Source organism: Bos indicus x Bos taurus, chromosome 13 (assembly GCF_003369695.1).
Source record: "Bos indicus x Bos taurus breed Angus x Brahman F1 hybrid chromosome 13, Bos_hybrid_MaternalHap_v2.0, whole genome shotgun sequence".
In the NCBI taxonomy this organism is placed as follows: domain Eukaryota; kingdom Metazoa; phylum Chordata; class Mammalia; order Artiodactyla; family Bovidae; genus Bos; species Bos indicus x Bos taurus.
Window position 1 is genome coordinate 27,765,619 of NC_040088.1, and position 21,519 is coordinate 27,787,137.

Below are 21,519 nucleotides of genomic sequence, written 5' to 3' on the forward strand. Positions count from 1 at the left end.
GGCTCATAATTCCAGGCAGATGTTTTAACTTGTAAAGCCATTTCCCATTTCCTTTCCATTTTCTTGGTCTCTTTTGTTTTATTGCCACTCTCAGTCTCCTCATATTTCCAACATCTCCCCCGTTTTCTCCTTCCCCTTGAATCTCATATTATCTATTTTACCATTTAATTGGTTTCCTCTCCTCGGACATTTGTTTCTATCATCCTCCCTGCAGCCCCTCCCCCACCCAACCTCCAGATTCCTTGCTGCCTGAATCTTCCTGCTGGACCACCTCCTCTGGCCCCAATTCTCCTTCTTCTGCCTGGAGTTTATGAGATGAAAGAAATTACCCACGTTCGCATTACCAGGAGTGGGTAATGTGAGGGTTCGGGCTCAGCATCATGGGAGCCTCCTCTCTCCTCCGAGGTTGCCCAGGAGATGCTCCATCCCTCCCAGATTTTCCATCATCTGTTGAGCGTTCACTTTTTCAGAAATTTCCTGAAGCTGGTCCAGGGCTGGGGAGAGCCAAGGGACAGGTAGAGGTGCCCCCACCCCACTGCAGACATGAGATAAACAGAATCAGGTGCGAAAGGTCCTGGCTAAGTGGGAGGTGGTTCAAGTCCTCTGCTTGCTCCAGGCCTCAGTTTTCCCCTCTGTCTAATGGGGGCATGTAGGAAGGCACCCAGGGGCTCAGGAGAGCTACTGATTCAAGCCAATTGTCATCACTGCTTCATTCATCCAAGCCCTGGGGACAGGACCCTGGGTGACATGGGGAGGAGTAACTACATTGGGCCCCTGCCCTCAGGCTCTCAGCGTGCCCTGTGAGCGGGGATGCACACAGAAAACAGCTTCATGACAGTGAGACAGCATGAGGTGTGTGCAAAATCAGAGGGAAGCCAAAGCCAGCCCCTCACCCCTGAAGAAAGGCTGACTGAGATAGAGAGAGGGATCACCTCCCACACAAAGGCTGATGGGGTCCAGACAGAAGGCATGGTGGGGACACAAGCCCAGGAGCTTGGAAGGATGCCTGAGCTCCTGGTGGGGCCAGAGATCAGGTTGCTGAGGAGGAGGGGGCAGGCGGTCGGTGGGGTAGGGGTTGGCATGACTGAGCCCAAGGCTGGAAAAGGAAGAAGAGGGGGTGAGGCTGGAAAAGGACAAAGGGACCTGTGCACCTTTCCCCCTGGGGTTCCTGCCCCGAGAGCCGCCAGATCGTCTCACTGGCTTCTTTCCACTGCCTGAGGCGGAACTGCAGCCTGGCCACCACACCCCCACCCCCAGCTGGGACCCTGGACAGGCTTGCCCCATCTGTGACAGGTGGGAAAGACCACCTCCTCCATTCGTGAGGATTACAGGAGATAAAGTTCAAAAGCCCCCATGGGGGCCCCCCGGTCCACCCTGAATATCAACGTGTGTTAAGGGAGAGAGATGATATCAGTGAAAACAAAAGAAGTAATAGCAGGGGCCTTCCTCTTTCTTCCTAGTCAGCAGCCTCCAGAGTTAACCTCCCTGGACTCGAAGGTGGAGGTTCCTTGTGCTGGCCTGTCTGTTTCTTGCTTTTTCCTTTACAATTGTTCTGGCTTCCATGCGGGGAGATTTCCTCGAGCAGGTGGCAGAGCAGGCTGATCGCACTCGTTTCTGTAGTGCCCAAACATCTTCAGTCTTCCGCAAAGAGCCTGCTTTATTCTGGGGACCCGCCTTTTGCTAACTTCTCCCTGCTTTCTTTACAAAACAGCTTTTTGTCTAACACTGAAGTGTCTATAAGGATAAATGGAGGAAAAACAAATTAACATTAGACGACACGGCAGGGAAACGGTTCCCGTGCAAGCATTCAGTTGGCTTCAGAAGCTGACCTTTCCCCAAGCATCCTCAACAAGTGGGAGAGAGGAGTCTTCGAGAACATCGACAGCCCCACCACAGTCGACAGGGGACCATCACTCACAAGCTATCATCCCCAGGGAATTCTCATAATCTCTCTTAGAAACAAAAGCATGCTCTTCTCCAGGGTTCTTTACCCAGCAGCCTGAGGGCATAGCTCCTCCTCCAGGTGGGCTCAGCCAGCTGGCCAGAGTGGAGCTGGCTGGAGTTCCCCCTCAGGGAGGGCTGTGTCTCCAACCTCCCCCCTGACTTCCCCCCACCGCCCCGCTCTGTCCTGTGATGCCCAGATTCAGTAGGTCCCATGTGCGGTCCAGGATGGAGCATTTATACGAGCTTCCAGGAGATGCATATGACGCATGGGATACATGAGGGTTTCTAAACACAAGGCCCCAAGAACAGTAATCCAAGAGGCTGTTAAAAGGCCGGGTCCCCATCCCGATGGTCCAGTGGTTAAGAATCCGGCTGCCAATGCGGGGGACATGGGTTCAATCCCTGGTTGGGGAAGATCCCACATGGGGCAGAAACTAAGCCCATGCACCTACTGCTACTGAAGCCCGCATGCCCTAGAGCCTGTGCTCCGCAATGAGTGAGAAGCCACTGCAGCGAGAAGCCCTGGCACCACAACCAGAGTGTAGCCCCTGCACGCCGCAACTAAAGAAAACCTGTGGAGCAACAAAGACCCAGCACAGTCAAAACAAAAGGCCAGGCCCCAGGCTCCACTCCCCAAAGCTCCAAGTCATTAGTCTTAGGTGGAGCCTGCTGGTGGTTTAGTTGCTAAGTTGTGTCCAACTCTTGCCACCCCGTGGTCTGTAGCCCACAAGGCTCCTCTGTCCCTAGGATTCTCTAGGCAAGAATGCTGGAGTGGCTGGCCATTTCCTTCTCTAGTGTATATTCCTGACTCATGGGATCAAACCCAGGTCTTCTGTACTGCAGGCACATTCTTTACTGACTGAGCCACCAGGGAAGCCCTAGGTGGAGCCTAGGAATCAGCATTTTTCATGAGCCTTGCTAGGATGCTGAACCAGATCATCCGAAGACAGGAGGGGTGAAGGGAGCTTTGGTTCCCCTGCAGACTCCCGCTCGATGGTCTGGGGTGTGGCTCGAGGGTCTGTAATTCCCACAGGCCCCCATAGGGAGTCGGTGCTGCTGGTTTGAGGATTGTCACCTGGAATTCACTGGCCTGTGCTTCAGACCATCTTTTCCTCCCTCTCAGTGGATCCTCTTTGCTTCGCTCACAGCAAGTCTGATAAACCAATGCTCTCTGCTGGACCTGCTTCAGCTACTGCAGTGTTTCTGAAACCATATTCCTGAACATGTGAGTTCCCATAAGACATCATATGTTGTGTACCAGGGCTCCTCCAGCAAATGAGTTTGGGGGAAAAATGCTACCCAGGCCAGGTAGGCAAGGCTGGGATGAGAACACTGGATCCTGCTGCCTCTCTCTGGCCTCATCCCACCTCCCCCTGCCTGGGGGAACAACCAGCAGGATGACAGCAGACCCCACACTGGAGTCAGGATGGCTCTGTGAGTTAATCCACACAGAGCTCCCTGATGTGTGCCTCCCCCAAGGCTGGTTAGAGGCAGGAAGGACCTGCTGGGTCTGCAAGTCATCACACCCTTCAGCAGACTCAAGACTGAAACACTCAGCAGTAGGAGATGGGGAGGTGTTTCCTCTGGTGTTTGGGCCTCAGGACCCCCCCAACCCCTGCCAACATCACTTTCTTTTTTAATTCAAGTTGGCACTCGTGTTGGCACTGAGCAGTTTTGGGAAGCACAGCAGAGCAAGTGCTGGGTTCTGGACCCCTTTTCTGAGAACCATCTCCATCACACTCGGACCTTCTGAAGACAAAGGCGGGTCCTAGGGACAGACATTTCAGAACAATAGCAAGGGCCACAGCTGGCCCCTGTGAACCACCTGTAGTGATGAAGCACCCTGAGTAAGGGGGGGGTCGGAGGGGTGTTTGAGAGGTGTGAGCACAGGGCTGAGGGTGGATCTGTCCACGAAACCTCACTGGCAACAAAGGACTTGTGCCGAGTCTGAGCATAAAGATGAGTTGGGCACACTCGGCACATCCAGAGGTACCCGGGTCCTGTCCCAAGAGGACAGTCTGGGGACAGTCGGCTCAGGCCAGGTGTGGCAGGCCAGTACTGATGTGGTGTCCCCTTTAACTGCCACACAGGTCCTGGGTAAGCAGCCACAAGTTGACCTGTGCTCTCAGATACAGAACTTGCCTGCCCCTCTCAAGTTTTCTAGAATCTGACTTCCTTTAAAGCAGCAAGCTAACTAGCAGGCTGCCCAGCCCAGGTGCCAGGGTCCAGGAAAGGGGGAGAGCTGTGCGACCGCTCTCCTGTCCAAGTCGGCTCTGACCTTGGAGCTCAACTGTGTGCTCTGCTTAGTCGTTCAGTCGTGTCCAACTCTACGACCCCATGAATTGCAGCCCACCAGGCTTCTCTGTCCATGAGGATTCTCCAGGAAAGATGACTGGAGTGGGTGGCCATGCCCTCCTCCAGGGGATCTTCCCAACCCAGGGATCAAACCCAGGTCTCCCGCATTGCAAGCAGATTCTTTACCCACTGAGCCACCAAGGAAGCTCCAACAGTTCACTCCATCTTCCTTCCCCTCCTTGGCAGTGTATTTCTTAAACCAGAACTAATGTATTCTGGACACAGAGCCCTCCAAACCAAGACAAAGAACATTTGCAATATCTGAGCAAACAATCTCCAAACCGAAAGGGAATGTGCAGAAACATTTACTCACTTTTCAAGCTGTACCTGTTGTTCACTTGATGAGCCCTTAAAGAAAGGTCCCCTCAATTCAGAAATCACCCAAACCAGTCCGGCTGACCGTCCTGACAGCTCTTCTGTGAGGGAATTTCCGCCTTACCTTCTCAAGTCCTCCGATGTCTTTTTTGGCTTCTCAGGCCTAACCAGGGATTTTGATGCACGCACAGGCCCCTTCCTTGGTCCTGATCACAGCCAGGGCCCGGACCTGGAGCTTTTCCTCACCCTGGGGGTCTATGCAGCCTGGAGCCCCTCCCTCTGTGCTTTTCAAATCCACTTGGGTCTCAAGGCTAACTCCTGAGAGGCCAAAGACTTTGCGAGGCCAGGAGGTCGGTCTGGGTTAGCGGGAAGACACCCGAAAAGTACAAGACTGATGGGCGTTCCCAGCCCCCTGTGGGCTCAGGCCTCAAGCTGGATGAAGGCAGCAGAGGGTCCCCGTGCAGATCCAGAAAGCTTTCCCATGGTTTTGGAGCTGGAACGATCCTGCCTTGTTCAGACCTCACCAGCCTCCCCCGCCCCCACCTTTTTCCCTGTAGACTTTATGTCCTCGGCCCCTTCGGCTAACCGGGGCTCCTAATGCGCTAACCGGGGCTCCAGATGCACTGTCCGAGCTAGGTGGTACCTTGGGGCAGGTGGCTGGGGCGGGCACGTGAGGGGCGCGGGTGAGGCGCTGGGGGCGCGGCGCCTTTAAGGCCCGCGTCAGGCCGAGCGAACGAGCGCAGGGGCCGGGCGGCGGGGCGGGGCCTCGGCGGGGCTGCCGCGCGGCTTCACCTGCAGTTCCGAGCGCGCGGAACAGAGGCGCGGGCGGCTGCGAGGCCGGCGGACGCACCGGCCCGAGGGAGCGCGCCGCCCGCCGGACTTGGCCTCGCTCCCGGAGCCGGGCGGCGGTCGCGGTGGCGCAGCCTGGCCGGAGGCGCCGGGCCCGCTCGAGCGGCAGCGGCGTTGATCAGAGCAGCGTGATCCGGCCGGCTGCGGGGAGCCGGCTCCGGGCGCCGGGCATCGGGCGGGCGCCGGGGCGCGGCGCGGCGGGGAAGATGACCGCGGGCTCGGGCGTGCTCCTCGTGCTGCTTTCGCTCTCCGGCGCGCTCCGGGTAAGTTGCCGCCTCCCGTCCCGGCCGCCCGGAAGCTCAGGCAGCGCGGGGCCACTCCCGGAGCCGGCGGGGCTCGCCCTCGACCGGCGGGGCTCTCCCGGGCTTCCCTGGCCCGCACCGGGCGCCCCTGCCGCGCGCACCGCTGCATCCAGCCGGCTCCCGCGCTCCGCGAAGCCGCCTGCGGTAGGCAGGAGCGCGGAGCCGCCGGTGCAGCGGGGACCGGCGGTGCGGAGCGATGTGGGAGTATGGGTGAGCGGTGGACGCAGAGAGCTCTACCCGAATCGGGACCCGCCGGGCATCCCTCCGTCACCCCAGGTCCGCGGCCGCTGCCCCGGAGCTCGGCTCGCCGGCGCCGGGGCAGGCTGCCCGCTGGCGGAGCCGGCGCGCCCTCCATCGCCGGCTCGCCGCGCTCCTCCGGAGTTGGCCAGCCCAGCCCGGGCCGGGGCTGCGGACGAGGGGGGCTAGCTGCAGCCGGCCGGACATCAGGGTGCTGAGGACACCCGGTCTGGCCGCCCCTGCTGGGGACTGGGTGCTCGAGACGCGGCGCCGCCCCCATCCTCGTCCTCTGACCGCTGGCAGGTCCATCGATGCGGATGGGCAACGGATGTGGACCGCTGGGCACCCTCGCCCCGGACTCCCGGCCGCGCCTGCCGCAGCCAGTGTCCGGCGGGGCCCTCGCCGCTCGGAGCGGGGTCGAGGAGCCAGGGGCCAGTCAGGAGCAGGGTGAGGTGTACCCGGAGCGCGGTCCCCGCGCCCGCCTTCCTCCTGCGGAGCCCGCGATCTCTGTCCCCAGCCCAGCTCCGCGTCCTCTGGGTGCAGGGCCGAGAGGGGCGCCTCTCGGGGAAGGCAACGGGGCCGCGAGAGTTGCAGAAACCCCCTCTCGTGGCCGATCGGCCTCGCTGCTCCTCCCGGGCCGCGCTGTTGTAACCTCGGAAATAAACAAGTGCCCGAGGCCGGAGGCCCGCTCTGAGGTTCGGGGCGCTCGGGTGCATTCGACCCACGCTCGCTCGCTCGGACGGGTGGAAACTTTCCTGGGCGAGTTAGCTTCCCCCCGTCCCCGCTCCCCGCTTTTTCCAAATAGCTCCCGGTCCTGTTTGGAGCTCCCTTGCCAGGCACGGGGCCGCAGTTTGGAGGTTTACGCGAGGAGTGACCCCGCACCCTGCTCTTCCTCCTCTCCGTGATTTTCCGTTGGGGCGCCGGGTCCAGGCCCGCGTCAGGGTGCCTGGAGCTCCGGGTCGGGGCGGCCTCCGGAGCCAAGGACTGGCGGGCGGCTGCTCGCCGAGCTGGTGGAGGCGGGCGGCGGGGAGGCGCGTTCCGCTTGGCGGCCCAGCGAAGGCGCGACTGTGGGGTGGGTGCGGGCTGCGCCCCTGCTCCTCGCACTCCAGGGAGCCGGCGCTGTGGCGCTCCTTCTGTCGCAGGGCTGGCTTCTCCGTTGCGCACGCAGTCTCTTTCTCCGTTCCCCATCCCTACGCCTGACCTCGCTGCCACTCCCCGCAGCCTGGGAGGGGCCCGTCTCCCACCCTGCCTTCCGGGCCCCCAGGGTTCTAGACCTCCCACTGGGCAGGATACCCCAGAGTGCTGGGGTTGGGGGACAGGACAAGAGTACACCCACCTTTTTTCGGTCAATTACGGGAAATCTCTAGCCTGGTTAGGCTGGAGATGGGGGCTCCAAGAGTGGCCAAGCCTCCAAGAAGTGGGGGGAGAGGACTGGATGGTAGAAACCTTGCCCACCTCCCTACAGCCTCTCTGAGAGCCAAACTCAGAGCTGAGTCTCTGAGAATCTGCTTTCACCCCTGCCCCTCTCCCTCCTCTGCGGCACCACAGGGAATAGACAGTCTGCTCCACCTCACCCAAAGCCTGAGTACTGGGTGGGAGGGGACATGGCCCTGGCAAAGGCCTGCTCCCTTGGCCTCCCCTCCTCCGTGTCTTCATTGGCTAACTCCTGGCTCTCTTGCCTGCCTATGATGGACAGTCCTTAGACCTTCCCTTCTGCCACGTGCTGGTGAGGCTCCATCAGGCCCTCCGCCCTGCCATCCGCCAGCCTGGCCTCCCTGTTGCATGCCCCTGTCGCTGGCTAACATGGTGACCAGAGGGACAGACCCTGGGTTATGTCTGAGTGGAGACTCTGGTGGACCAAGGTTTGGCATAATGGAGCCCTTGAACACAGCAGGCCCTACTAAACTTGGGTTGGATGCAGTTTCTATGAACCTGTGTTTTTTTTAACCTCACTTATTTCCATTCTCAGGCCCACAATGGGGATCTTACAGCCAGGGAGACCTGCAAGGCTGGATTCTCTGAAGAAGATTACACAGCATTAATCTCCCAGAATATTCTGGAAGGAGAGAAGGTCCTCAAAGGTAAGGTGGATGTGGGAATGAATTCGCATACTGCACTCTGGACTAGGGAGACATTGCCACCTGCAGAACAAGAGGCAGGACTGGCTTTGAGCCAGGCTGTATGCGAAGCGAAGGTGGAGAGGTCAGTGGATGTGCAGATCAGTCGACCTAAATGGCCTTTTGCATCACAGGTGAATGATTCAGAGTCCCTGTCATTTTTGAGTGAGGTGAATCATTTCCTGGGCAACAAATTGGAATTCGGATCTAGTGTCACCCAAATAATGTGCAGAGAGAGACTTTCTTACCAAGTATTTTTGTGTATGAAATTCTGGATTCTTAAATTATCCCTGCTTTGCAATGCATGATAAAGCAGACGATGTTGTTGGGGATGCGGTAAATAAGCCCACAGACGTTCTGTTCACAGACATGGCATGCGTTCTCATTACTGTCCCACTGACAACACGGAAACACATATGCAGGAGGGAGCTGCCATTGGCTCCATTGTCCCTGCAGCTCGACACCCACGCTTGTGACGGGGAACTCAGGGGCAGCTTCTGAACTCCAGTGACGATAGATCCTCCTGCATAGATATGCTTCCCTCTCAAGACAAACTAAACTTTTTATTCACGTGGGAGGGGAAATTAATCAATTCTTTCTTCCTTGAGGTTTTAAAGTGGCACGGCGAATACCTCGACCCTGTGCCTCCCCTCCCTGCATCAGTTTTCCAGAAGCAGATTTCAGCCAGTTTCAAAGTGACGGAGGGAACGAACTTTAGCAGAAGCATCAAAGCTGAGTTCAGTACCCATGACTAAACCACACTCAGGCTGCTGACTTTGTCCCCAGTTTTCCGTTTCAGGGAATTCAGAGTTTCTGCCCACCCCCAGCAGATCCTTTGTTGGGAGGGACTCTCACAGAGTGGGGGAATTCTTCAGATCCTCTCTGTGTGGACAGCTTGTTGACTTACAGGGTGTGCCTGGTTATATGAATCAGGATCTTATTTTGCACTCAGTCCAACTTTGCTAACTTATTTGTTGTCATCTGAGTTGACTGTCAAAATAGGGGATGTGATACTATTCCTTCTTTCATTGATTATCAAACAACAAAAAACAAAACAAAACAAAAAAACCCCAGCCTCTTGGCTGTGGGCCTAAAAGCAGGATGGGTATGCTGCAGGAGTGGGCGTCTATGGGAAGAGTTTTCAAGAGATGCTCTGTTAATTGCACGGTACATGTCATTTTAGAAAGTGTGGACCGCCTTTCAGGATCTGTGGGTTTATGAGAATCCCTATGTATGCACGGAGAAGGCCCAGAAGATTCTCCCACATGTGCATTGTACTGCAGGCAAAACAGGAGCAGTTCACTGTGGTCCAGCTGTTTGAGTGTCCAGAGGCTGGCATACTTGCCACCTCCCCCATACGGAGCTAACCTTGATAAGATCCTGCAGTATCAGTTTTACTCAGGAATGTAAGAAAAATTGCCTCTGTCTCTGTAACAGCAGGTGCTACCACCTGCCATGGAAGAGAATGACACATTCTCATGCTTTTCATAATAAAATGAGAAATTTCCAGCTAGCATCATCCCTCTCTCCTGGTGGACTGCGCAGGTCCAGGCTGACTTGACCCTCTGCTCTTGGCCCCTGTGGTAGGGAAGCCTTGGTTGCTGGCTGGATGCTGGCCTGCCCCATATGCCCCAGGAGTCCATTGTGGTAGGTGAACTTGGACCAGCTCATGGGCTTCGTGGATACACAACTCATAGTCCAAGCATTTACCCCTGAGATGAGTGTCCCAACCCAACCCCAGTTGGGGGAAAATCACAGAGCATCTCCTTTACCTGCGAGTGCCACCTCCTGTCTGTGCTCAGGGACAGAGAGGTTTTATATCTTAGAAATAATTTTACACACGTGGAGGCAAAAGCTATCACTGCATACACTCGAGCTAGGGCAGATAAAAATTTATTTACATCGAAAACTTTGCAAATGATGAGACCACAGTGAAGATGCATGTGTCGAAAATAAGTGGCACAGTATTTCTGTTATCCTGGTAGAAATCATGCTAAACAGATAATGACTACTTATAATTGAGTTATTCCAATGGAGAGAGTTTAACCTTAATTTGACAAGCGAAGCTTCACGGAGTCACCATTTTATTCTAAATGCACCGTAAGCTGTTAACAACTGCCTCGAGGCTCCTTCTCTGCCCCAGTCAGCTCACCAGCAGCCCTGAACATCCACATTCCAGAAGGAGAGATTTGTTACACAGTAATTAACTTGTTTATGATAAATGGATGGAAGAAATGTCGTGGCATTTTGTTTTATATCTAAATGAAAAGTATTTGCATTTGAAAAATTTCATGCTAATTAGGCTTAAAATAGTTTTCCCCAATAGGGTAGCAAATACTATGGAATTGAGAACCTCTTGAATGGCGGGCTGAGTGCTCCATGGGGCACATGGGGCATCTGTTTAGCTGCTGTGTAATTCCTGGATCCACTCCACCTCATGGTTCTAGTCCGTGCCTTCTCTGGAGAGCACTCAGGGGTCACTGCAAACACTCTTACTCTGTAGATTCGTCTCCAGGATTGTTCACTGATGGCCATGATCACAGGTGCATGGTCGTATCTAAAATAGGATCGTTAAGCCCTTTTCCTTTGGCTTCAAGGAAGTGTTCTCCATGCCATAGTTTAGCATGGGGTAGGAGCTAAGCCGGTGTCATTTTCCTCAGCCTTGTTAATAATGAATGGTCAGCTGGGCTCGAGGCTGCAGCTGATGCACTGACCTGCGTCGCTCTCTCGTGGCGGGCAGAGTTCTGCAAAAACCCAGACCCCCTTCAAAGCAAAATCCCCCAAGGATGGGAGAGCAAGGGGTGGCTTAGTGGGAACCCAGCACATGTGGATCATATCTCTCTTTGCTCCTGGAGAAGAAGGCCACGTGTGAGTGAAAATGCTGTCTGCTGGGTCAGAGGAGGGGGATCTGAAAATTATCCCATGAATTCAGATAATACAGAACGAAGAGCTTTGTTTCTGGTGGCTTCATTTAATGCAATTACCTCAGAAAAGCCTTCCCTCTCCCATATCCAGGTTAGTTCATGACCATCTTGTGCCTTTAACCATACTCTGCTTCCTTATTAGAGAATGTATATTATCTGAATTTATATTTTCTCTCTTACTTAAACTGTAAGGCTCATGAGGGCAGCAATCCTGTCACTCTGGTTTAACATTTAGAATGTTCTCAGTCAACATTAGGATAAAACCCAATTAACAGAATCTTGAATGGAGGTTAATTTTTCTCATATAACCATGAAGAGATAGGTAGTCAAGGGATGATCAGATCAATAGTACCAATCTCATGCCTAATGTTTATTCTTATCATCCTACCATCTTAGTAATAGTTTGTCAGTGTGTTGCCTCATCATTGCAAACTGGCTGCTGTGGCTCCAGGCATTGCATTTGAGTTTGTAGCAAGCAAGAAAAAGGAAGGAGCAGTAGCACCATCTGCATCTCTTCCCTGTATAAAGAAAGTACACACTTTCTCAGAACCCTTGCAGAAGTTCACACTGGGGACAGCTAGGTCATAGGCCACTCCCCGTGGATAGAGGTAGGGAGGCTGGGAAGCAGAGAACTGTGTGGTCTGACTTAGACCTATTATGCCCATCACTTGGTAGATGAGTCAGTTGCTACGTGGAGCATAATTGGGAGTCTTAGGAAGAAAGAAAGGAGAAATGTGTGCCGAGGAGGCAAGTGTCAGTGTCTGCTGCATGAGGTTTCTCTGGCCTCCCTACACCTTCCCTGAAGCAGAATGACAAGTAATGCATTGTCAAATGATTGAGTCATTTGAGTACCAAGGCACACCAAGGGAGGGATGGCGGAGAAGGGACCAGATGCATGCGGGAGTCTGGAATGGGTATGTAAGAACTCGCCATGATGTAACTAATGTGGCCAGATGTACCGCTATCTTATCTTCACAAGTATGTTGAAAATAGCCTCTGTATCCTCCTCTGTGAAGACGGGTAACTCTTGCAGGATGGAAGGCATCACAGGATGTGTGGACCAGATGCTGAGCAAGTCTGACTGGGTGCCCATCACCCAGTGCCATGCCTGCATTGTGGGGCGGTGGGTATGCAACCAGCATTGTCGAATGAAGTCATGAATGAGCCAGAAAACGCTGACACTGCAATGTTTCTGAGTCCCCTCCATCAAATCAGATCAAGCAGGAGGTGCTCTGAATGTTTAAATAAACGGCACAAATGCGTGTGCTGAGCATCACTGGACACTGCGAGTTGCCTGTCCGATACCCATTCTCTCCCTCTTCCTCACTAACAAAACCTCTTCTCATTCATTTGGCCCACACTGAGACCCGTTTAAAATACTCACACCTCCAGTAAACTCTTAAACCAAAGTGGCAATATGGCTTTTCTCTGGTCAGCAGAATCTACCTATATTATTCTGTTAGATGAGATATGTGAGAAAGCTGGTTTTTTTCTTGATGAAGAGGAACAGACCTCACTGGCCATACCTTCTGCCTTTTGCCCTTAGCTTTTTCTCCCACCTGGAATATGGACATAATGTCTAGGGCAGAGCAGACATCTTGTGACTATGAGGATGGTGGAGTAGGAGCCAGATCTCAGGTGGCATCCTTGAACAGTTGCAGACCTCTGGACTCATTGTGCCCTGAGAGATGAGAAAAATGAGTGAGATGCCACAGTCGAGTCTTGTGGCATGCAGCCAAATGCATTCCCTGCTTCAGGGAGAACAAAAGAGCTATGCATGCTAGCAAGGGCCTGTCTTTCACTCTGGAAGCTCATAGCTTGTTTCATACTCTGCCTTGAGCCTCTGCTCATTCTGTGTTCCCTGGGCCTTGTCCTTACTCCTGCTCTAGTGGCCCTTCGTTCCTTTCTAAGTTAGTATCCAGACCCAGCACAGTGGATTGCAGAGAGCATGTCTGGGAACTCAGTAAATATTTAACAGGTGACGTCAAGAATCACAACTTCAAACTCTCTCTTTGGCCAGGATATGACTGAATCATTATATATATTAACCTAGGGCTGTCTATCTGATCCACCCATCACAGAATGTGAACTCTCTCCTGACTCTCTTAGCCACCATCTTTCAGGAAGCCAGGAGATTATGCCCTGGGAATCTTGGTATTAACAAAGATGTGGAGAGAGTGGAGGTCAAACAGGACTGAACCCCAGTGGCTGGCTTCCCCTGGCTTGTGGCCAGGACATTCCTTGCTCTTGAAGCCAGAGGAGGCTTCTGTGAGCACCCAGCCCTCACTGCCTTCTGTCAGCGATGCCTCTGGGGCCCCTGAGAACAACTTCTGGAGCCTGTGGTGGAGATGTTCAGGCTGTCTTTGGGGCCAGCCTTACCTTTTCAAGGGCCCAGTTTTTAGGGTTTCTTAGCAGCCTTTCCCTGCTGTGATTCTGCCTGGTCACAGAGTTAAGGGATTTAGAAAAGGAAGTTTAGAAAGTGGCTTCTGTCAGATAAGAGGGCAGACCAACATAGTGATAAAGCATGGAAAGTCTGCTTTATGCACTGCCCACAGGCCAGAGCTCGTGCAGATGGAGGGCCCTGATAGCCGTGTTTAAATCCAGAAGGAGGCCAAGGTCTGTGGCCCCCTGCCCTTGACTGCCACACCGCATGCAGGCCTAGCTCTGCTTCCATTGCTCCCCCTGCAGCCTGGAGGGAGGTGTCCGTGCCTGGCCTTCCACTCTAGATCCAGAAGGCCATAGATCAAGAGCATCCGCCCCTCTTGTCCCTGCCCCTCTCACCCCAGCCTCTCACCCCTGCCCTTCTCCTGTCACCTCCCATTAAATAAAAATCTTCATTGCAGGGATGCCCACACCAGTCAGACATGAGGATGAGTGCCTCAGCCACACTGCAGTTTAAAGATTAAGAGTTTTGCATTTCAGAAATATGTATTTTAATGGAGTTTTAAGATGAGGGAATGTGAACCTTTATGTAATTATAATCCTGAGTCCCAGCTGGATCTGTGACTGGGTGACGCTGCAAATGTCTTGTGGAATTCTCACAAAAGCCTGTCAGGGAGGTGGAGTTATTCCCATTGTATGGATCAGAAATCCAAAATCGGAGGTTGGGAGATTGCCGCAATGGCATGCAACTTGTCTATCTTCCCTCTTTGTCCAGGCCCACACCCACTCTCAGCTCATTTACCTCTCCCTCTGTTGTGAATGGGTTGGTTTCTGGAGCAACCCATTTGAGTTACAGGCAGACAAGAGAACACCCCAGATGTTCCGGGCACCATCGTAAAATCAGCAATTATCAAGCATTCAGACGTGCTAATTGTTTCTCATCTTGGATGTTTGGAACAGAGGCCTGGTACACCCAGAAGTGCTTGATTGTGGCTGCTGATGTGTGAGGGTCCATCCGAAGTGGGTCCAAACTCAGTGGGCACTGTGGGCTCGCACAGCTCGCCCTGGGATTGAAAGAGCCAGGGTTCTGCAATGCCAGCAGGAGCTTTTGATTCCAGGCATGTGGCAAACAGTCCCTGAGCTGCATTGTCAGTCGGCTTCCAGACTCTGCCTGTGTCCAGGACATAGCGGAGAGCCGCGAGGAGCCAGGAGCTGAGCTGAGGCTCGGGACTGGCTTCATAAACCACTCTTGCTGCTTCTCGGAGCCTGGGAGACGTGGATGGGCCTCCTGAAAAGAGCTGAGGACTGTGGTCTGAAGGAGCCGTCCACCTGCCCCAGCTGATCTCCCCACACCATCTCCTGGGGGTTGTGCCCTCCATCTGCAGGTGGTCCTTTTTGCTTAGGTCTAGGGTTCTGGGTGTTTGCAGGGGGCTCCAATTTCAGGTTCCTCCCTCCCTCCCTACCTACCTTCTTCTTTCTTTCCTTCTCTTCTTTGGAGTATGGTTAAGTAGATGCCAGAACTAACCACAAACTGCGAGCAAGCAAGGAAGCCAGCACTCATCTTTTCAGAGAATGTTTCTGTTATTCTGGCTGTCTGAAGGAGCAATTCTTACTCTGAGTGAATTCCACTATACAAAATAACCATAAGCTGCGTGACTTTCTTTCCATCAAGGCTGGTAAATTTCTCCCCAGTGTGCTTTTGTAAAACCTCTTGGCACTTCCTCTTTCTTTTCATCTCAGAGGGAGCTGTGCTATATTATAAGATGGGCTGGTAAAGAGTCTGCTTTTTATTTAAAGACTGGTAATTTTGGTAACTTATTGCCCAGATTCTAGGCTGCCCTCTCCTGGTGGCTTCCAGTCCTGTCTTAGTCCACCCACCCCTGTTTTTAAACAAAAGAACAAAACAGAACAAAAACCTACTTCTCTTTGACTAGTGTATGCTACCAAAGGCCCTTTCCCCTCCAGCCTCCATCAGGGCTGGTGTTTATTAAGGACTTACCCTGTGCTGATGTGGACTCATGTTTCATACCATAGAGACACCTGTGGGCTCTGCCAGAGGCCACACCCCAGATCACCAGGTCTGTCTGGTCCACATGACTTTCCACTCCCATGTTGCTTTCCGCAGGGAGAAATTTGCTTAGTTTGTGGATTGTAATCGTTTCTTAGTGTGGTACAAAAATGTAGCAGCTTAAAAGACGCAAATTTATCAGCTTGCTCTTCTGGACATAAGACTTCAACACCGGTCCCCTGGACTAACATCTGGTGTGGGCAGATCCCCCTGGAGGCTCCAGGGAGGCGGGTGGGGAGAAATCCATTTCCTGCCTTTTCAGCTTCCAGAGGCCCCCCTGCTTTCCCTGGCTCACAGCCCCTTCTCCTCCTCCATACCAGTACCTGGCCAGCATGGACACCCGAACAGCTCCCCACTCCTCTTCCTCCCCCATCACATCACCTTTCCTGCCTACTGCATCTTCTGCTCACAAGGCGCCTGAGACAACCTTGCCTCCCACCCCCCAGATAGTCCAGCATCGCCTCCCATCTCAGGTGCTGAACTTGACCGCATCTGCAGAGGCCCTTTTGCCGTGAAACTGACAAACTCGCAGGTCCTTGTGCTGAGGACATGCTGAGTCTCCAGCATCGTGCATATTTTTCACTAAGCTCCTGTGGACCCTCGGTCATTCTCAGGGAGTAAACTGAAGCCCAGAGCGATTCAGTGACCCAGCATAAGTCCTGGGTTAGGGAGGCTGTTTGCACACAAAGCTGCAGCCCTGAGCCCTGGCCTACGTGGCTCTTCCTCCCATCCTGCCTCGTCCAGAAGCTCCTGCCTGCAATACCCAATACCCATATCTGTAACTAGAACCCTGGCTGGCAGCTTCTTCCTGGGTCCTGAGATGGAGATTGGCCACTTTGGAGACTGAAAGGGGAAACGGTGACTGCAGAGCCCGCAGCAGCTTCTGATCTGGTGCTTTCACTGCGCCTCGTTCGGCTTCAGTGTGTTTTCTTGCTGACAGCGTATGGGGATTTAGGAAGGATTAAGGTAAGCCTTCAGTGACAGATAAATACATGCAGGGCGGGAGATGGCCACCCCCTGCCTTGCTGATAGGAGGAGGGGCCCCCTGGACGTGGGAGCTCACCTGCCCAGGGAATGGCTTCAGGAGAAGCTGCAGGCTGTCCTGGCCTGGGACAGTGTGCTTTCCATTTGGAACAGTTTAGTTCCAGCTCCCAGGATGGGCGTACAGACCCCATGTCCATCCAGGAAGGACACCTCTCTCTCTGGTCTTTGAGCCAGATGGAAAGGAAGGCTCACAGAGCAGACCACGTTCCCCCTTCAGGTGTATGCACCCAAATCTGTGCGGCTGACTTCGAGAAGTGAAGGAATCACATTGGGTTTTGCTGCCCGAATGTGAGTTTGAACACTGTCAATCTGCCTGAATCAACAAACGCAATTTGATCTGCCTGGAAAGCTGAGAGGGTCCCTTGGTGTGCACTTGTGCTAAGCCAGGGACAGGAGTGGGTGGGGAGTGCAAGCTGAGCCGACCAACAGGGTAGGGGGTGTTCCTGGGAGAGGAGTGAAATTCATAGTGGGAGCAGAGGGGAGCATCCTTCTCTGGGCCTCTTGTTTCCTGACCTGCAGTGAGGCAGGATGTCCAAGTGTAGTCTAGGAACTGCCTGCCTGGGCAACATGGTTAAACCCCACAGGCCCCTGGGTCCCCTCTCATACCTACTACAGCTGCTTGGACAGTGGTGCAAAAGATACACCAACCTGTGACCATGACGGTGTTTGGAGAGAGGGTCTTTGCAGGTTCAACTAAATTAGGAATCTCAAGATGGGATCATCCTGGATTATCCTGGGCCCCACATCAATGACAGGTGTCTTTTTAAGAGACAGAAGAGGAGATGTAAACACTGGGGAGAAGCTATGTGACGATGGAGGCAGAGGGGTGTGGCCACAAGCCAAGGATACCTGGGAGACCAGAAGAGGGAAGAGGTAGGACAGACCCTCCCCTGGAACCTGTGGAGTGGGTGAAGCCCTGCGACCTGGATTGCAGATGTCTGGCCTCCAGAACTTCAAGAGAATAAGTTTTTTATTATTATTTTAAGTCTGTGGCCACTTGTTATAGCAGCCCCAGGGAACTCACACATGCTAAGTCACTTCATTTATATCCAACTCTTTGCGACCTAATGGACCCCAGGTCCGACTCTTTGCAACCCCCTGGGGTGGGTTTGTCTTGCCCTCCTCCGGGGGATCTGCCTGACCCAGGGATCAAACCCACGTCTCTTATGTCTCCTGCATTGGCAGGAGGGTTCTTAACCACTATCGCCACCTGGGAGGCACTGAATCAGAAATCTTGGGGCTGTGGCCTGGGATTCTGCACTGCTTAATTCATCTCCCAGGGAAGCTGATGTTCCTTAAAGCCCAAGGGTTTCCAGTCTAGAGGATTTTTAGCTTCTGAATTCCAGTGGTCAGCATCCCTCAAGGGAAAGTGTGTTTTCCATGACAGCATCTGCCAGCAAGTAACCTGCGTCTTACAGTGCCGCTCAGGTCGGCGATGGAAGGATGCTGTGGTTCCCGTCTCCCCAAAACAGTAAATGGGGCATTTCAATACCGAAATGTAGCCTCTCATATTATGAAGCCTGACACAGAGCAGTTTCATTGAAATTAAATTCATTGAAATTAAAATGTATGTGAACATTTGTTCTCCTCCCATTATCTTTCCCGGTCAAATGGAATCTTAACAAGGATTATAGCTCAGATAATATCTCTTAGATACATTGTAAATATTTTGTTAATCTGAAGGTCCACGTTTGGGAGCAGATCGTTTAACTGCCGCTGCTGTGACGTGGAGGCACCCGAGAAGGAGCGGGCGCGCTCCGGCAGGAAAGCATTTATAGAACATGCCTCTTCTCTCCCCAAAACTGCTTTACTCTGCAAATGCAAAAAGGCATTATTTCTGGCTCCCAGCATCTCGTTTCTGTGTTTCAAGCAGGCACATTTTTGCTGCCTGGCCTCTGAGCTCTCCTGCAAGGTGAGCAGGTTTTCCCCAGGAAGCAGAGAAAGGCAGCTGCTCAGCTCAGGTTCCAGGGCACCCCTCCCCCCGGGGCCCCCCTGCACACCACCCCCCTCCACCCCGGCTCACTCCCCTGGCCCTGGACCTCTGCGGCTATGTTGCAAGTGGACTCCTCACAACTGGCACTAGACTGCTGGGTCTGTGTTGAGGGGGAGACCTGGGTACCCCAGGGGGCTCCAGGTCTTACTGGGAGTGAGTGGCTGCAGCCATCCTGTCTTTCTGGGTTGGGATGCACAACCAACCCAAAGGCCAGTGACTAGCATGGATATGGCCCTGGCCCTTCTAGAGCTTGACCACTGCCCTGAGCACCAGGATTCTCAGGCCCCTGCACTGTTTCAGCTGGCCCCTTGGGCGGCATAGGACATGAGAACCTCGGGACAGCCGGAGCAGAGTAGGAGGGGCCCTCAGGTTGGAGCATTCTGGATCAGCTGTGTGGTCGCTTTCTCCTGATGCTCGGTCTGTTTGTACTGCTCTGGTTATGGAAGCTGTAAATGAGGTGACCTACCTCACACAACCCCTGCAGTGAGCTCCAGGCTCCCATGGGTGCCTCATCCCATGCCTGCATCTGGCCGCATTTGAGGAGCTGGTCAGACAGTTGTTCTGTTTGCCAGTCTGTGGGTCAAACCTTCATCCGACACTGTACCCAGCACTTCTTTGGTGCCAACTACCACCCTCTAAGGTTGCCACATAGTTAACCCTCTTTTATGAAGCAGGGGACGCTGACAGAAGATGGAAGATGACATAGGGACACCTGTTTAATGCGGTAGTCTGCCTCCTGAGACCCTCACTTGCTGCATCCTGTTCATCACCTCTGCCCTGATTCCCCCCCAGGGAGACCCAGCACCCCAAGGTGCAGGGTCTGAAAGCTTCGGGAGTGCAGGGCCAAAGTCCCCATCACCAGCTCTGTGGCACTAGACATGTGCCATGGCCAGCATGACCTCTGAGGCTGCATCCCCAGGGGGAGAAGACAGTTCACTGCCCAGGCTGGTCTTGAGGACCCAGTGGGATGGACATGTGGCTTTCGGGAAGCCAAGTCTGGCTGGTGGAAAGCAACCCACTGCTGGCCTGCACCCTGATCACTGGTCTTATTAGCGGATAACCCAGACTTTCCTCTCCCTGGGCCCCTCCCCCAAGGTGTGATGAGCTGGCCTTTCCAGGAGTGATTTTTCCATTAGACAGCAGCTTGATTGGATATTCTTTATGGTTTTCTTTGGGGACTTTTTCCCTTCTTGACCTTTATATTCTTATGTGTGGCCAGAGACCTTTCGGCAAAAGACACGTTTTTAGAATTGAATAAATAAATGATGGAGAGGTTTATTTAAAGCTTCATAGGCTCGTGGGAGAGGGAGGCCGCCCATGGACATAATTTCACTACCATCGTTTACTAATAGGATTGGGTATGATTGGATTATGTCTTATCACATTTAATAATGTGGCATGATGAGCTGCTGGAGTCATTGGGCAATGAGTGTCCGAAGGTAGCCATCACCATGCTTCAAGGCTCCTTACTGTTTGAAGCTTTATTTTCATCTTATCTTATTCTTTCCCACCTTCCCTCAGATACAAAGAAGGGATTATACCACTTGTCTTATGTAGTTATGTAGTGTAAGATAAAAATTGAAGACCAGCAAAGAGTTGAAGGCAATAAAATTGTGATCAGAAGTCCATAAAATTATAGAACTATGTTTTCTTAAGAATAGAGAGGCTTCACAATCACTTTTTTTTTTTTTTAAGAAATTGGACCCTTTAAGGATTTATCTGTGGAGAAGTGTAAGATATACTTCCATGTAATGGAAAAAATACGTTACATGCTTGAAAGGTTAATGACTGGTAAACGTCAATTTTCTACCATCCTGGCTAAAAAAAATAGCCTGTAAGACATAAGATGTCATGCCGGCAAAATCGCAAAGGCCTCTGAAATCCACTTTGAAGCCTGGGATCCCGTGGGAGTGCCGGGGGCAGGGGGACAGGCTGAACGCCAGGTGCCTCTCCCTCTTACTGAGCCACAGCACCTCTGCTAGAAGGGAGAGTGTCTCACAACTGGTGGGAGTGTTTCTCCAGTGTATTTTTGGTTTAAAGACTTAACGCTCTTTATTCCTAGTCCTGAAAACTGCAGATGCTTGACAGCAGATCTGTCCCCCTTGATAAACCTTTATTTGTGAGACTGTGACATGGGCATCCTGGGAATTTGCATTTGAAATACTATAAGCATGTTGGTGTTCAATCGCTCAATCGTGCCCGACTCTTTGCGACTCCATGGACTGTAGCACTCCAGGCTCCTCTGCCCTTCACCATCTCCCCGAGTTTGCTCAAACTCATGTCCACTGAGTCGGTGCTGCCATCCATCTCATCCTCTGTCACCCCCTTCTCCTCCTGCCTTCAGTCTTTACCAGCATCAGGGTCTTTTCCAATGAGTCAGTTCTTCGAATCAGGTGGCCAAAATATTGGAGCTTCAGCGTCAGCATCGGTCCTTCCAATGAGTATTCAGAGTTGATTTCCCCTAGGATTGACTGGTTTGATCTCCTTGCAGTCCAAAGGAGTCTCAAGAGTCTTTTTCACCACTATAGTTCAAAATCATAGATTCTTAGGTGCTCAGCTTTCTTTATGGTCCAACTGTCACACCTGTACATGACAACTGGAAAAACCATAGTTTTGACTGTATGGATCTTTCTCAGCAAAGTGATGTGATTTTAAATATGACAACATCGATGGGACTTCCCTGTGGTCCAGTGACTAAGACTCTGCACTCCCGATGCAGAGGGGCCCAGGTTCAGTCCCTGGTCAGGGAACTGGATCCCACATGCCTCAACTAAAGATCCCACATGCTGCAGTAAAGACCCAGCACAGACAAATAAATAAATAGTTAAAAAATGAAATACTTTTCTCCTGTAACATTTGAAAAAACAATTAAAAATACAATGACTGTGACAGGCTTGTGTTGCAGCCCCTGGGGTTAGAATGCGGTTGTTTCCACATTTTGGAATTCCAGCACACAGAGATTCTGGAACTTTCTAGAGTTTCACAGGGA

The 21,519-nt window shown here is 52.8% G+C and overlaps 1 protein-coding gene across 2 annotated transcripts in view; it reads left to right on the forward strand.

Annotated features, from left to right (window-relative positions):
• The first annotated feature begins 5,495 nt into the window (after positions 1-5,495).
• Positions 5,496-21,519, forward strand: part of CDH4 (cadherin 4) — a 478,624-nt gene continuing 462,600 nt past the window's right edge. The window contains exons 1-2 of one of the 2 annotated variants that reach the window (XM_027559062.1): positions 5,496-5,726; positions 7,972-8,083. In XM_027559062.1, coding sequence (XP_027414863.1) covers positions 5,670-5,726; positions 7,972-8,083 — 169 coding nt within the window. In that variant the 5' untranslated portion in view covers positions 5,496-5,669. The remainder of the gene's footprint in view (positions 5,727-7,971; positions 8,084-21,519) is intronic. The other variant, XM_027559061.1, reaches the window with a different exon arrangement.